The 14265-nt window shown below is 63.3% G+C and overlaps 2 protein-coding genes across 7 annotated transcripts in view; one reads left to right on the forward strand and one right to left on the reverse strand.

Moving 5' to 3' along the window:
- The window catches only part of MYO18A (myosin XVIIIA), a 38493-nt gene extending 31839 nt beyond the window's left edge, over positions 1–6654 (forward strand). For 3 of the 6 annotated variants that reach the window (XM_074922626.1, XM_074922627.1, XM_074922628.1), the window contains 6 exons: positions 40–225; positions 308–447; positions 1444–1488; positions 3054–3176; positions 4130–5308; positions 6516–6654. In XM_074922626.1, the coding sequence (XP_074778727.1) occupies positions 40–225; positions 308–447; positions 1444–1488; positions 3054–3176; positions 4130–5300 (1665 nt within the window). In that variant the 3' untranslated portion in view covers positions 5301–5308; positions 6516–6654. The remainder of the gene's footprint in view (positions 1–39; positions 226–307; positions 448–1443; positions 1489–3053; positions 3177–4129; positions 5309–6515) is intronic. The other 3 variants (XM_074922625.1, XM_074922629.1, XM_074922631.1) reach the window with 1 other exon arrangement.
- Positions 6655–7731: 1077 nt separating this feature from the next.
- On the reverse strand, positions 7732–11092 carry PIPOX (pipecolic acid and sarcosine oxidase). Its single transcript, XM_074922632.1, has 8 exons — positions 10954–11092; positions 10415–10563; positions 9781–9982; positions 9519–9701; positions 9304–9456; positions 9077–9235; positions 8853–8928; positions 7732–8757 (listed from the first exon to the last, which is right to left on the reverse strand). The coding sequence occupies exons 1-8, from the start codon at positions 11077–11079 to the stop codon at positions 8627–8629; spliced, it is 1179 nt and encodes a 392-aa protein (XP_074778733.1). The 5' UTR covers positions 11080–11092; the 3' UTR covers positions 7732–8626.
- Between the last annotated feature and the right edge of the window lie 3173 nt (positions 11093–14265).

The raw sequence follows: 14265 nt of genomic DNA on the forward strand, positions 1-14265 counted from the left end.
GGGGGGATCCGGGGTGACCTCGTGCCCGCCGCTCCGCAGAGCCTGGCCACGCGGCTGAAGGAGAACATGGAGAAGTTGACGGAGGAGCGGGATCAGCGCGCGGCCGCCGAGAACCGGGAGAAAGAGCAGAACAAGCGGCTGCAGCGGCAGCTCCGCGACGTCAAGGAGGAGATGGGCGAGCTGGCCAAGAAGGAGGCGGAGGCCAGCCGCAAGAAACACGAGCTGGTGAGGCACCCACGGCGGGGCTGGGCAGGGGGACAGGGGCGTTTCCCCAGGGTACCTGGCTCACCCCACTCCCTCCCCACAGGAGATGGACCTGGAGAGCCTGGAAGCTGCCAACCAGAGCCTGCAGTCGGACCTGAAGCTGGCCTTCAAGCGCATCGGGGACCTGCAGGCAGCCATCGAGGATGAGATGGAGAGCGACAGCAACGAGGACCTCATCAACAGGTGAGAGCGTTTGGGCCCGGCTCCCGCGCGAGGCACGTCACCGCGGCTCACGGCTTCTCCTCGCCACCTCTGAAATGCCACGGGGACCCCTCGGCTCTGCCTGGCCCTGGCAGGACGTCGTCTGTCCTTCCGTCCATCCATGCATCGTGTACACGTGCATCCAGCTGTGCATCTGTGCATCCCTTCCTCCACCCGCAGCCCCCGTGCAGATTCACCCGCTTGCGGAGGTGCCTGGAATGCAGCCAGGGATGTGCTGGCTGGCTGGAAAGAACCCAGGGAGCCCCAGGAGCCAGCACAGCACGGGCTGGCAGGAGGTCTGGGATGCTGGGATCCAGCCCATCCCGAGACAGAATTGTAGAATCACAGAATCATTTAGGTTGAAAAAGGCCTTTAAGATCATCGAGTCCAACCCTTAACCTAACACTGCCAAGGCCACCACTAAACCGTGTCCCTCAGTGCCACATCTACACGTCTTTTAAACACCTCCAGGGGTGGTGACCCCACCGCTTCCCTGGGCAGCCAGTTCCAGTGCTTGACAACCCTTTTGGTGAAGACACTTTTCCTAATATCCAAACTAAACCTCCCTTGGAACAACTTGAAGCCATTTCCTCTTGTCCTGTCCCTCGTTACTTGGGAGGAGACTGACAGCCTCCTGGCAGGGAGTTGCAGAGGGCCAGGAGGTCTCCCCTCAGCCTCCTCTGCTCCAGACTGAACCCCCCCAGTTCCCCCAGCCGCTCCCCAGCAGACCTGTGCTCCAGACCCTGCACCAGCTCCGTTGCCCTTCTCTGGACACCTGACCTGGGATGTTGGGATCTAGCTGGGTGCAGCCCCATGTCACGGGTACCAGACAGCCACCCCTCCCTCCCCTGGCCTCCCCCACCATTTAATTTGCCCTCCATTTATTCCCCATCCATGTTTTGGTTTTTTTTTTTCCTTTCATTTGATTTCTGTTCTGTTGTGTTTCTCCCCCTTCCAACCCCTCCCAACCCTTCCCAGTTTGCAGGACATGGTGGCAAAGTATCACAAAAGAAAGAATAAACTGTGAGGAGCTTCTCTTTCCTTCCTCCCTTCCCCTAACCCCCATCTCACCCCCACGGGCCGGGGCCCCGCATGCCACTGGCCCACCTCCGCATGCCCTAACAGCACCCGTGGCACGTGGCACGGCACATAACCACATCCTGGGGGCAGGGGGGACAGGGGATGAGCCCCCGGGCCAGGGCGGGGGGTGATGCTCTGCCGTGGCTCCTGATGCACGTGTTGGCGTGGAGGGGTGATGGAGCCCCACTGCCATGCACAATTAATATTCCCCACTGTGGTCACTCCCCCATGACCTGGGTTCCGCTTAACTAACGGCACGCTCGCCCGGACATAAATTGCATTTGTCGTGGAGTTTAATTCCGCCATTATAAAACCTTAGCTGCCCCCAGAGTTTGTTTACGGGGCTTATCGGGGGTGTTTTTTTGTTGTTGTTGTCGTTCTGTATTTTGTTGTTGTTTTTTTCTCCAAGCCGAGTGTTGCCTGGATGTATTGCAAGGGAGGGACATGTGCGTGATGGAGTGCGGCTCGTTGCTTTGAATTTAACGAGGAGGATTCATATACAGGGTCTATCCCAGTTCGTCCCCCGGTGCCATCTGCTGCCATCCCCAGGCAGGGAATAAGCCCAAAGCTGGGTGGATAAAACGGCCGCTTAAGATCATATGATGTATCCCTTCCCCAGCAGCGGCTTGGTGGGAGCCCTCGCCTCTCGCTGGCCGGCGGCGGGGCGGGGAGAGAGGGGGCTGTGCCGCTTCGATTTCCTTATAGATCCCGCCGGTACTGCCATAACCCTAATGAAAGCAGTAAGCAGTTAGGTATTAAGGGAGATTTATGCAGGGATGCTTTTAACGTGGAGGAATGGATTTTGCAATGCATACGGCACCTTCTTTCTAAAGGCAATCAATATGGTTACGAACGGCCGTTATAAATTAGATGGTTTAAGCCAGATAGGGCTTTTTTTACACCGGGACATAAATCAGGGGCTCTCTGGCACGGCAGGGCTGTAAATCTGCCCTCCACGCTCCTGTGCCCGCCTTGCCGGAGTCATTTCTGTTCTGCCTACTAAACTCCTGTTTACCCAGGGCCATCAACATCGCTCTTCCTTGCTGTAATTTTGCACTCGACGGTGGCCTATAAAATGAACCCACTTATTTCCTTCCCAGCCCTGGAGCTGGAAATCTCCCGTGTTTCTGGAGCGGTGCCCTGCCCTGCTGCCCCAACACCAGCCTCGCTGTCTTATCTTTCCAGCCCTGGAGCCCTGCAGTGGCAGGGCAGAGGGTGCAGGAGCCCCTTGGGCCGGCAGGGGGGTGGTTTGGGGGTTCGGGGGGTGCGTGGCACAGCTGTGGTTCAGGGAGCCCCTAGCATGCAGGTTGAGCTATATGCATGCAAGTTACGCCACAGGAGATGGAGCAGGGCTATGGGATGGGGGTTTGCCCATGCCAGGGTACACAGGCAGTGGGTGCTGGGGGTTTCAGCACTCGTCAGTGCAATTTGATCTCCCCAGCACCCAAAATCTCACTGCCCCATGCTTACCTCTCACTTTCTCCCACCCCAACCCACTCCTCCGGCAGCGATGGAGACTCGGATGTGGACTCGGAGCTGGAGGAGCGCGTGGACGGGGTGAAGTCCTGGCTTTCCAAGAACAAAGGCTCCTCCAAAGCACTCTCGGATGACGGCAGCCTGAAGGGCAGCAGGTGGGTGCTGGGACTGGGCACAGGGCTGCTGGCAGAGGACGGGCTGAGCTGAGCCAGGGGACGGCCAGGGTGCGGGGTGGGCACCCATGGGATGTGGCACTCTGGGTGCTGTGCTCCTGCCTGATACTTGCGTGGCCGGCTGGGGAGGGGTTAACAGTGGTGAGCAGCTCGGTATCCGCTGGGGACACCTGTCCCCGTGCCCAAGGGGACCTCCCTGGTCCCCCTCCTCAGCATCCCACCCATACTGGGACCCACTCTGGAGGCACATGGGCATCCGCAGCCCCCCCGCGGTGCTCTAGCCCTGTGCATTTTCCCCCCGCTCTGGGGCTGGTTCCCCCCTCCCCCCTCCCCTTATTTGCAGCCCCACCACATCCCTCCCCACACCTCTCAGCAAGCACCAGCAGCCCACACAGCCCCTGGCAGAGACGGGGGACGTGCCCAGGTGCCCCCACAGCGTAAGGCCAGTGTGAGGCTGGGGCACACAGCCCCACTCCCATTCCCCAGGGAAAGCACTCGCCTGCAGAGCGCAGATTGCTTTTATCCCAACTCAATTTCCTAGCAGGGCTCTGGAAGTCCCAGGGGGCTCCCCCTGCCTCAGCCGAGCAGGGGGAAAAGATCTGAGCCAGTTTTTCTTAATTGGTTTAATTTATTCAGCAGTGCAGATGTAAAACATTTTGTTATTGGAGATAATTCCACCTTTTCTGAAGTCGGGAATCAAATGCAAGTGGCTCCAGGTAGCCGACAATGAAATAAATTGAACACAACACTTTAAAGGGGAATCAAAGTGGCAGGCTAGAACAATTCCCCCATTTACATGACATTTTTCCACGACGCTATTTCCCACTGACGCAAATCACTGAGGCTGTCTCGCTGCTGCCTCCCCCCCTCCACTCATCTCCGTCTCTCTCTTGCCTCCCCGGTACGTGCGCGGGGCCGCGGTGCCGCCGGCGCAGGTCAGCCCTGCCGGATGGTCCCGAGGGCGAGGAGCGCCCAGTGTCGGTGTTGAGCTGCCTCAGCTATAGGAAGCGTCCGAGCCTCAAGGACTCCATAGGTGGCTGCGGGGATGAGCAGACGCTCTTCAGCACGCTCGGCGAGCGGCCGCCTTCCCCCGAGCGCGCTGCCCGTAGGGCGGCCCGGGCCGGAGAGCCTGAGGACCGGGCGGCCATCATCGCCCGCGCCTTCGCCGACGCCAGCGGCCGGGCTCGGCAGGGGCTGGGCAAGCGTTGGTCCCTCTCGGCCGCTGACGGCGAGAAAGCCTCCGTTGCCTCGGCCCCGGTGAGCCGGGCCTCCTCCGCCTCCTGGCGCGGGCTGGAGGATGGGGACGAGGGGGATGAGGGGTGCTCGGTGCTGAGCTTCGCCCTCTCCAGCCCTGGGAGCTTGCGGAGCCGCCGTGGGGGGCCTGAGGGTCGCCCCGAGTCGCGGCTCTCCCTGGCCCGCAGCCGCCTGGAGGAGGCAGACGAGGGGTCCCGCGGGCAGCCCCCGCTGGGCCGCAGCTTCTCTGTGCCCCCCCGGCCCCGCAGCGCTGCCTCTGAGGAAGGGGGTCCCGGGGATGCCCGTCCTGTGGGGCACCGCTCCTACCTCGACCCTGACCTGGAAGCTGCCATCCAGGAGGTGCTGAGCTACCGCCCGCCGCGGGCCAGGGGCTGCTCCAGCCCCGAGGCCGATTCGGGGGACGACGGCCGCAGCGTGCGGAGCGTGAGGAGTGCGGCCCCCCTGGGTGCCGCCGAACGTCCCTCCGGCAGCCTCCGTCGCTCCGCATCTGCCCTCGACTTCTCCCGGCGCACCGGCCGCCGCCGCAGCAGCTCGGGCTCCTCCGAGGAAGAGGAGGAGCGGAAGAAAAAGAGTGCCAAGAAGCGCGCCAAGAAGGCCAAGAAGAAATCCAAGAAGAAGAAGAGGAAGCAGCAGTCATCATCCGACTCAGGTTCCTCCTCCGATTCCTCCTCTGAGTCCTCCTCTGGCTCCACCAGCTCCTACCGGAGCACCTCCAGTGTCAAGAAGGGCCCGCAGGCAGCGGGGGGTGAGGAGCCGGGACATCCCGGCCGGGGCAAGAAGGAGGAGAAGCAGCGGAAGAAGAAGGTCGACAGCCTGATGATGAAATATTTGTACCGGCCCGAGAGCGACTGAGGCAGGAGGTGGGAGCAGTGTGTGCTGTGCAGCATGAACCTCCCCGTGTGCCACTAACCGCTCGCCCTAACCCTCACCCAGCTCTGGGCACGGAGCCCAACTCTGCTGGGCACCCCAGGAGGGGGCACCCCGCTGTGCCCGCAGCCAGCCCTGGGTTTGGGGTGCTGCAGGGCAGCCCCGACACATCCCCAGCACGGCCACCGCAGGGCCGGCAGCTGCCTGTGCTGCCAGGAGCCGTGTTTGGGATTAGTGGCTGTGACACATGGGACACTGGGAAGTGCTAATCCCTTCCTGGTTCCCCAGCCACCCGCCAGGACGCAGCTGAATTTATTCCTTCAGAAAACGTAAGGGCTCGCCGGGCAGCACAGCATCTCCGGGGGATTCAGCACCCCAGGGCGGGCAGTGGGTCCCGGAGGTGGCGGGGGGACGGGTACTAACACGCACCCGCTGCAGTGTGTGAGCGCGGGGGGAGGCAGCACCCCCGGGGGGGAGCGGGGCGGGTGGTTGGGGCTCGGAGCTGGTTCTTAGGGCGGCCGCATCCTGCTGCCCTGTGCCATGCAGGGTGCCTGCGAAGGGGGATCGGGGTGGCAACGGCCTCGCCCTGTGGGGCTTTGGGCCTCTGCACCCCGTTTGATGGCAGAGGAGAGGGTGCGCCGGGGCTCGCCAGCAGCGATTTTGGAGCAGGTTTGATCCTTTCCGACAGCTTGAATAGAAGGGCTGAAGGGAAAAAAGCCTTTTTGGAAATGTGGTCAGAGTCGGGCCACCTGCGGCCTGTCCTGAGGCTAGGGGAGGCATCATGGGGTGCTGAGGTGGGGAGAAACAGCCCCAGCACCCACCCGCGGTGGTTGCTCTGGTGCAGCCGGGACCCTCGAGCAGTGATGCCCGCGGGTGCTGGAGTTTCCATCCGTGGCCACGAGCCTTTTTCTGAGCGTACGGTGCTGGGTGCCCCTGGGGGGTGGCAGCTACCCGGCAGGCTCGGCTTGGCCCACTGCAGAGTGGGGGCTTGGCTCAGCCCACTGGGGAGTCGTGCCCCCAGAATCTCAGAAAGTAATAAAAAAGGTGTGGATCGAGGCTCCATCCAGCTGGCTGCCAGCGTGCCGGCTCCCGGCGCGGCCGGGGCGGAGGTGTGCCCGGCAGCCCAGCCCTGCTGCGGCGCTGCAGCACGCGGGGGGCGGCATGGAGCCCCCCCACTAACCCCACTCTTTTCCCACACAGCCCCCCGAGCTCCCGGCACACCTTCGCCTACGACAGATGGGACGAGGAGCAGGACACCGGGGAAAGCACACGCCGCTCCTCCCGCAGCTTCCCCAGCGCCAGCGAGGCGGAGAGCCGGGCTGCCGAGACCCCCGCCTAAACCCCCCCCCTCCCTCCAGCATTTCCCATCACCCCAGAAACACTCAGCTCCACGGGGCCACCCCGGGCAGCCGGTATTTCTTCTGCATGGGGCAGGAGAGGGGACACACGCAGCCACCCCCCCAGCCCTGGTCATGGGGGGAGCAGCCCGGCCGGCTCGCTGGCTGCAGCCCCCACGCTGCCCCCACCCTCCCACCTCCCTTCTGCCCTCGGCGGTGGGGCCGGCAGCTCCGGCACCCCGAGTTTATTCCTCAGTGCCTGCTGGCTCCTTATTTTATAACTTAAACTCCCCCCCCCCGACCCCGGGCACCCTGCCGTCCTCTTAAGCCCCTTTTAGTTGAGCCAAAGACGTCTCTCGCTGGCCGGGCCCTGGGGAGCAGCCACCCCGCAGCCAGAAAGGAGACATGGGGAGGGGGTCCTAACACCCCCCCGGGGTTGTCATCACACCCCCTCCCGACCTCCTAGCCCTGCCTGGTTGTTTTGCACTAGCCCAGCTGTGCATCCCCCCAACCCCCTTTACTTTCAGTATGAAAATAAACGTCATTTCTGGCTGGTGACACCGGCTGCTGCCTGCTCCACATGCTGGGGTGGGGGGTGTCACCCCGTTTCGGGGGGGTGTTTGCATGGTGGCGGGGTCTGGCAGGATGGATCCAGCCCCATGTGGGGCTACATGAATGGGCCAAGCGCTGCCCCTTCCTCAAACCCACTGCACCCACAGGTGATGGGGAGGGGAGAGACGCGTTCGTGGGTGCCGGCACTGAATCATTTATCAATCTTCATAAATATGCAGATGAGCAGCGGGGATGGGAGCCCTCTGCCTGCCGGCGTTAATTATTTAACGCAGAGGAGATGATGATGTGCATCGCCGGCTGCCTGTGTGGCACGCACCTCGGCCTCGGCTCTGGCACGCGCCAGTCTGGGCCGGGTGCTGCCCCCTGCACCCCCCACCTCCAGCCCCAGGGACCCCCGCACCCCCTGGGACCCCCCTCACCCCTGGGACCCCAGCAAACTAGGTCGTTTGATTCCTTTCCCCACCATCTCTTGGAAACAAATGGGCCGAGCTCGGCACTCGCTGCCATAAAGCCACGCTGCGCTAATGCGCTTTCATTAAGTGGGAGCGATCTAATGATAATAAAATGGCACATTTAACATTAAAACATTTAACTTGACTCCTAAGCGAGTGTGTCTCTCCGCACTGTTCCAGCTCCATCTTCATGAGGCTGACAAAGCTCCTTAATTTGTTTCCAGGGAGCGGGTGCTTGGCAGACGGCTTGGCACCGCACGGCATGGGGGATGCTGGGATGTGGGGATACAGGGTGCCAGGATGCTGGGATGTGGGGATTCAGGGTACCAGGATGCTGGGATGTGGGGTGCAGGGATGCTGGGATGTGGGGATAGAGGGTGCCAGGATGCTGGGATGTGGGATGCAGGGATGTGGGTATACAGGGTACCAGGATGCTGGGATGTGGGGATTCAGGGTACCAGGATGCTGGGATGTGGGGTGCAGGGATGCTGGGATGTGGGGTGCAGGGTACCAGGATGTGGGGTGCAGGGTACCAGGAGGCTAGGATGTGGGGTGCAGAAATGCAAGGATGCTGGGATGTGGGGTGCTGGGTTGTCAGGATGCAGGGTGCAGGGGTACAAGGATGCAGGGGTGCTGGGAGGTGGGCTGTGGGGATGAGGGGTGCTGGAATGTGGAAATGCTGGGGTGCACAGTGGAGGGCTGCTGGGCTGGAGGGGTGCAAGGATGCTGGTGCTGTGATGGTGAAGTATGGGGACGTGGGGGTGCAGGGTAGCGGGGGTGTGTGGATGAAGGGGTGCTGGGATGCAGCATATCGGAACGCCAGGATGCAGGGAGATGGAGATCCATGAGGATGCGGGGGTGCCAGCACGCTGGGGTGTCAGGGCACTGAGTGCAGGGACAGAGCTGCAGGCCAGTGTGGTGCCGTGTGGGCACGGCCGGGGCCCTGCACCTACAGCGCAGCCCGGAGCACGCCGGGGAAGCGCGTGATGGCGAAGGGGGCTGTGCTGTGGGACGGCTCCTCGCCCAGGCTCAGCTCACACAGCAGCTTCCCCACCACTGGTGCCAGCTTGAACCCGTGGCCTGTGGGAAGGAGAGGGGGGATGTGGGGGGGAACAGCCACCCGCATGGCCCCGGCCAGCTCTGGGTGGATGGGGGGGTCGGGTGCCCTCGCCTACCCGAGAAGCCAGCCCCAATGATGATGTTGCTGAACTTGGGGTGTCGGTCCAGGATGAAATCTTCATCCGGGGTGTTCTGGGGGAGCCGTGGTGTGAGAGTGCGGGGTCTAGGGTCCTCTCCTGGACCCAAGGTTGGGGTGGGGGGAGGACGGCAAGGTCCACCTTGGGGTGGGAGAGGGGTTGGGACTCCGGACACCCGGGTCTTGCCCCTGGGGGGGTCTCACCGTGTAGAGGCAGGTCTCCACCACGGCCGGCTGAGGCTCCAGCCCCGGCAAGTAACTGCTGATGAAGCTTCTCAAGAGGGTGACGTTGGGGCGGGGGGTGTCTGGGGGCACCCGGTCCCGCTCCTCAGGGTCAACGGGGCTGCCGTGGTGGTAGCACACCTTGGGGGGGGCAGCTGGTCAGGGGGGTTTGCCAGGGGATCCCCCCGCTGCCACTGGGCCCTGCTCACCTTGACCAGCCCTGGGTACTCGAGGGAGGGCAGCCCGTAGATGCCGCGGGGGGCTTGCCTCAGCCCCAGGGTGATGAAGCAGGGATGGGCTCTGCCCATGCTGGGGGTCTCCGGCTCCTTCTCTCTCCAGTAGCAGACGTCAATGCGCAGGGGCTGGGGTCACCGCATTAGCCCTGGCCGCGGTCACAGCACCCCAAGGTGCCACCGACCCTTACCTGCAGCGGCAGGCGCAGACCCAGGGGTGCCACCAGGGCACCGGTCCAGGCTCCAGCCGCGATGATGAGCCGGGGGGCTCGATACACCCCAGCGGTGGTGGTGACGGTGAGCACGGCCCCGGGTTCAACGCGCAGAACCTTCTCCCCATCCCGCAGGGTACCCCCGTGCCGGCGAAAAACATCCTGGGTGGGGATGGTGACGGGAGGTGGCTGCAGGGACGGAGCTAGGGGACTCCCATCCCGTCCCCTCGGCAGCACCCACCTGCACCGCCCGCAGTGCCCGGTCGGCGAAGAGCACCCCGCCGGTGCCATCCCACAGGGCCACCTCGCCGGCACGGAGCCGGAGGCCGGGGAAGCGCCGGGCCAGCGCCGTGGCATCGAGGAACTCAGCAGCACCCAGACTGCGCCGGCAGCCCTCCAGCTCCGGGTCACCCACCGGCCCCAGCACCACCAGCCCCATCTGCCTGCACCCCACCAGCCACGTCAGCTCTCCCTGCACCCCCTCCCCAGGCAGACACCCCCCCCGTTTTGCCCCTGAGGGGAAACCAAGGCGCGGCAGCACTGGGGATGTGCTGCACCCTGGTGCTGGGGCTCCCCACGGCGGGACGCTGGGTGAGACGGGCAGGGTGATGCATGGAGAGGGTCTGGGTGCACCCCCCCTCCCAAATACACAAGTGCCGTCAGCCCTGACCCCAGCAGTGGGGGATCATTTAGATGCTCATTTCCTCACTGGCGCTGCCTTTATGGAGCCTCATAAATTAGCCGGAGCCGATGGCTGCCTGCCAGGACGGCCTCATCCTGCCCAGTGCTGCGCCTGCACGGGCCAGCAGCCACAACCCCCAGCCCCGTGGGGAGGGGACGGTGCCCAGCGGGGGCTACGTCCCCGTCCCTGTCACCTGTAGAGGCTGGTGCCAGCCTCAGCCTCCAGCCGCTTCCAGAGGCGGAAGCTGTCGGGCATCATGCGGGCGTAGGGCACCTGGGGGTAGGCGCTGCGGGTGATGCGGCTCTGCCCGTGCGAGCTGCCCCGCGAGTGGGGCAGGATGAACTGGGGAGCAAGGGGGACGCCGGGGTTACCGTGGCCATCACAACCCCCCAAACCCGCTGGCCCCGTCTAGGCTGGCACTGTGCCACAGCGGGCACCTGGGGACACAGCCTGTCCTGCCAGGCACGGCGCCGGGAGAGAGCAGGAAACGGGGGCCCTGGCACTCGGGACATGGGAGTGCTGGCACTGGGGACACAGGGTGCTGGCTGTGGGGACATGGGGGACCTGGCACTGGGGACACAGGGTGCTGGCACCGAGGACCAGGGGTGTTGGCAGTGGCTCCACTCTCTGTGCCGTGGCAGAGGGGCACAAAGGTCTACAGGTGCCCACCCCAGCGCGTCAGGGCTGGGGGCACAGTGGGACGGGGACACGGCAGGGCTGGGGACGCGGTACCTGCTCCAGCAGGAGGGTGTCCCTGTGGCGCTGGGCCAGGTGGTAGGCCGCGAAGGAGCCCTGGATGCCGGCCCCGATGACGATGGCGTCGTAGGTGGCCTGGTGGGGCTGGCTGGGGGCAGCCATGTCTGTCCTTGGCCTCGTCTTTGTCCCTGTGGGCAGCCGGGAGCCGAGCCAAGGGGAGGGACAGGGCAGAGTCCAACCAAACCGAGTGCGTGGCGGAGCCTTGGCTGCCCTCCAGCCCCGTGGGGAAGGTGGGGGCAGGCGGGGGCCGCATCCTTCCCACCCCTCGGGGCTGGCGGGGCAGGAGCATCCCCATTCCCCCACCAACGCCTGGTGCCGCGGGGGAAGGCAGCTCGTCCAGCAGCGATGGCACAGCCCGCAGCACGGGGAGGGGGGGTTCAACCCCCTTCTTCCCCAGCTGCCCCCACACTGCTGCCGATGGTATTTTTATCCCTTCTCAGCCCACAGCACATGGCACCCTCCGCTCGCCCTGGCCCCAGCACAACACAGGGACCACCAGGATGAGCCCCACAAATCCACAGAGCACTGTGCCCCCCATCACCATCATGCCCCCCCTGCAGTAGAGCCCCCATGGCACCACCGTGAGACCAGAGCGAGTGAGTGGGATAAACATGATGGAAATTTGTTTCCAATAAATCCCCTTTTCCCTCCCCGCCGGCTCTGGCCGCGGTGGGACGTGGGGCTCGGTAACGCTCCCATTTGTGTGCCGATGGGAAACCCCTGCTTGCTTCAAGGCAAACAGTTTTGTTGGTTTTTTTTCCTCTGGCACAATTTATTATGGCCATAAACTATTCTGATGCCATCTTTTGTTGTTGTTATTTTTTTTAACGGGAGATGGGAGTCATTTAGGGCTCGACGGAGCAGCTGGGATGCGGCGCGGAGCCCTGTGTCCCGGTGGTGGTGGTGGATTTTGCAAACCCACAAAATTCTGGGGTGTGATTTGGGGTTTGGGGACACTCAGCGATGCCTTGGTGGGGGGGGATAATGCAGGCAGAGGCTGCCAGTTTTGCCCACTGCTGCCATTGCCCTGTGCTGCCTGACAGCTAATTAGGGGAATTAATTTACTCTGGCTTTCGTGGTGTAAAAGGCATTATTTACTGGTTAATTGTCGTTATTACGAAATGTTAAATATCATTATTTATTTTGCCACTTGGCTCCAGTGATGGATGAAGCATCGGGAAGTGTGGGAGGCCCACACTGGGCTGGGGGGGGTGGGGGGGTGTTTCCAGCCCTCTCCCCCCCCCCCAACCATGGTGCCCAGCTGGGTCACGGGGACACGCCAGCATCGTTCAAAGGCTGGACCAGTAGCTAACAGCGACGGGGAGGTGAGAGGGTGAGAAGGGGTGGTTGGGGAGCACAGGCAAAGGCCGGGCTCCCCCCTGGGCTCCTCATCCACACCACTGCCTAGGACCACTAATGCAGCGAGTGCATGCCGGTCTCAGCATCCCCCGCTGCCCCGGGCTCTGCACCGTGCAGTGCCCCATTAAATCAGCACATCCTCCCTCGCCTTTGATGTTACAAATAATTCACTACTTTCCCCGGGTTTCAGCTTGCTTTTTTTGCTTTGAACAGCCCCTCTACCTGCTCTTCCTTTTTTGCTGGGAAGATGAAGAATAATTAATTATCCATGAAACGTTAAATGGCAAAAATGAACTCCTCTCCCGTTAACGGCGTGTTAATAGATCAGGCTTGAAAAGCCTCACTCACTCTGCTACAAAGCCAGGGAGGGTGGTGGTGGGGTGCAGGGGTGGTTGCTGGCGCTGGTGGGGATGGCTGTGCCCTGGCAGGTGGGACACCTCCAGCACCAGTGACCGTCCCCGGGACTCGGTGGGACCCCTCAAGCCATCGCCTTCATTGCACGGGTGACCCCAACCAGGGCTGACCCCAGGCATCGGGGAACTCTGCACCCCCAGACCCCGAATAGCAGCTGTGTGGGCTCATCTTGCCATGGGGTGAGTTTCTGGGGGCCCCCCAGCCCTGTGCCTGGTCTCCAGCATCCCCACCATCATCCTTTTGCCCTGGGTTTAAATTAGCCAGAGGCAACACTTGTGGCAGAAAGAAATCTGCTTCCTAAAGCAGCCGGCGTGGGTCAGGAGAGCTGCGCCGAGAGCACAGTAAAAATGAAATATTCCCTGCAGAGCTGGGTGGATGGATGGGAGAGCCTGGGGCTGGCACGGGCACGCAGGGGCGTGATGGGGGTTGGGGGAACAGCCTGGCACAGGCTGGGGGGGCTCCCCAGCTCAGATCCATGAGGGGCTGGAGAAACTGGGAATGAGGAGCTTCGGCCAAGGCCAGGCAGGGATCAGCAGTGGCTTGCTGCCTGCTGAGATTTGTACCTGCAGCACCCACTGCACCCACAGCACCCACTGCACCCGCTGCACGCACTGCACCCGCTGCACCCACTGCACCCACTGCACCCACAGCACCCACTGCACCCGCTGCACCCACAGCACCTGCTGCACCCACTGCCCCCGCTGCACCCACAGCACCCACAGCACCCACAGCACCCACAGCACCCACTGCACCCACAGCACCCGCTGCACCCACTGCACCCACTGCACCCACAGCACCCACAGCACCCGCTGCACCCACTGCACCCACAGCACCCGCTGCACCCACTGCACCCACTGCACCCACAGCACCCGCTGCACCCACAGCACCCACAGCACCCACAGCACCCACAGCACCCACAGCACCCACAGCACCCGCTGCACCCACAGCACCTGCTGCACCCACTGCCCCCGCTGCACCCACAGCACCCACAGCACCCACAGCACCCGCTGCACCCACAGCACCCACAGCACCCACTGCACCCACAGCACCCGCTGCACCCACTGCACCCACAGCACCCACAGCACCCACTGCACCCACTGCACCCACAGCACCCGCTGCACCCACTGCACCCACAGCACCCACAGCACCCACAGCACCCGCTGCACCCACAGCACCCACAGCACCCACTGCACCCACAGCACCCGCTGCACCCACTGCACCCACAGCACCCACAGCACCCACAGCACCCGCTGCACCCACTGCCCCCGCTGCACCCACTGCACCCACTGCCCCCGCTGCACACTGGGATGGCAGCTGAAGTTTCCCAAAAACCCATCATCAGCTGAGCAAGCCGGGCTGCAAGGCCTCATCCTCCAGAAAGAGTAAACCGTCACTTAAAAAAGAATTCGGGAGCAACATCCCTTGCCAGGAGCTGAGGCCGCATGGGAGCTCTCCTGCCCGGTCGCAGGGCGCCGGCTCCGGGGGCACTCGCCCCCATTTACTGCCCCGGCCCCC

Source organism: Athene noctua, chromosome 19 (genome assembly GCF_965140245.1).
Source record: "Athene noctua chromosome 19, bAthNoc1.hap1.1, whole genome shotgun sequence".
Classification (NCBI taxonomy): domain Eukaryota; kingdom Metazoa; phylum Chordata; class Aves; order Strigiformes; family Strigidae; genus Athene; species Athene noctua.

Bases quoted from the DNA above. Each gene is read 5' to 3' on its own strand.
- PIPOX (XM_074922632.1), bottom strand. From the start codon at position 11,079: ATGGCTGCCCCCAGCCAGCCCCACCAGGCCACCTACGACGCCATCGTC. The intron at 9,457-9,518 runs GTAAGGGTCGGT...CGGTGACCCCAG, and splicing joins GTCTGCGCCTGCCGCTGCAG to CCCCTGCGCATTGACGTCTG. The intron at 9,236-9,303 runs GTGAGCAGGGCC...GCCCCCCCCAAG, and splicing joins AGTACCCAGGGCTGGTCAAG to GTGTGCTACCACCACGGCAG.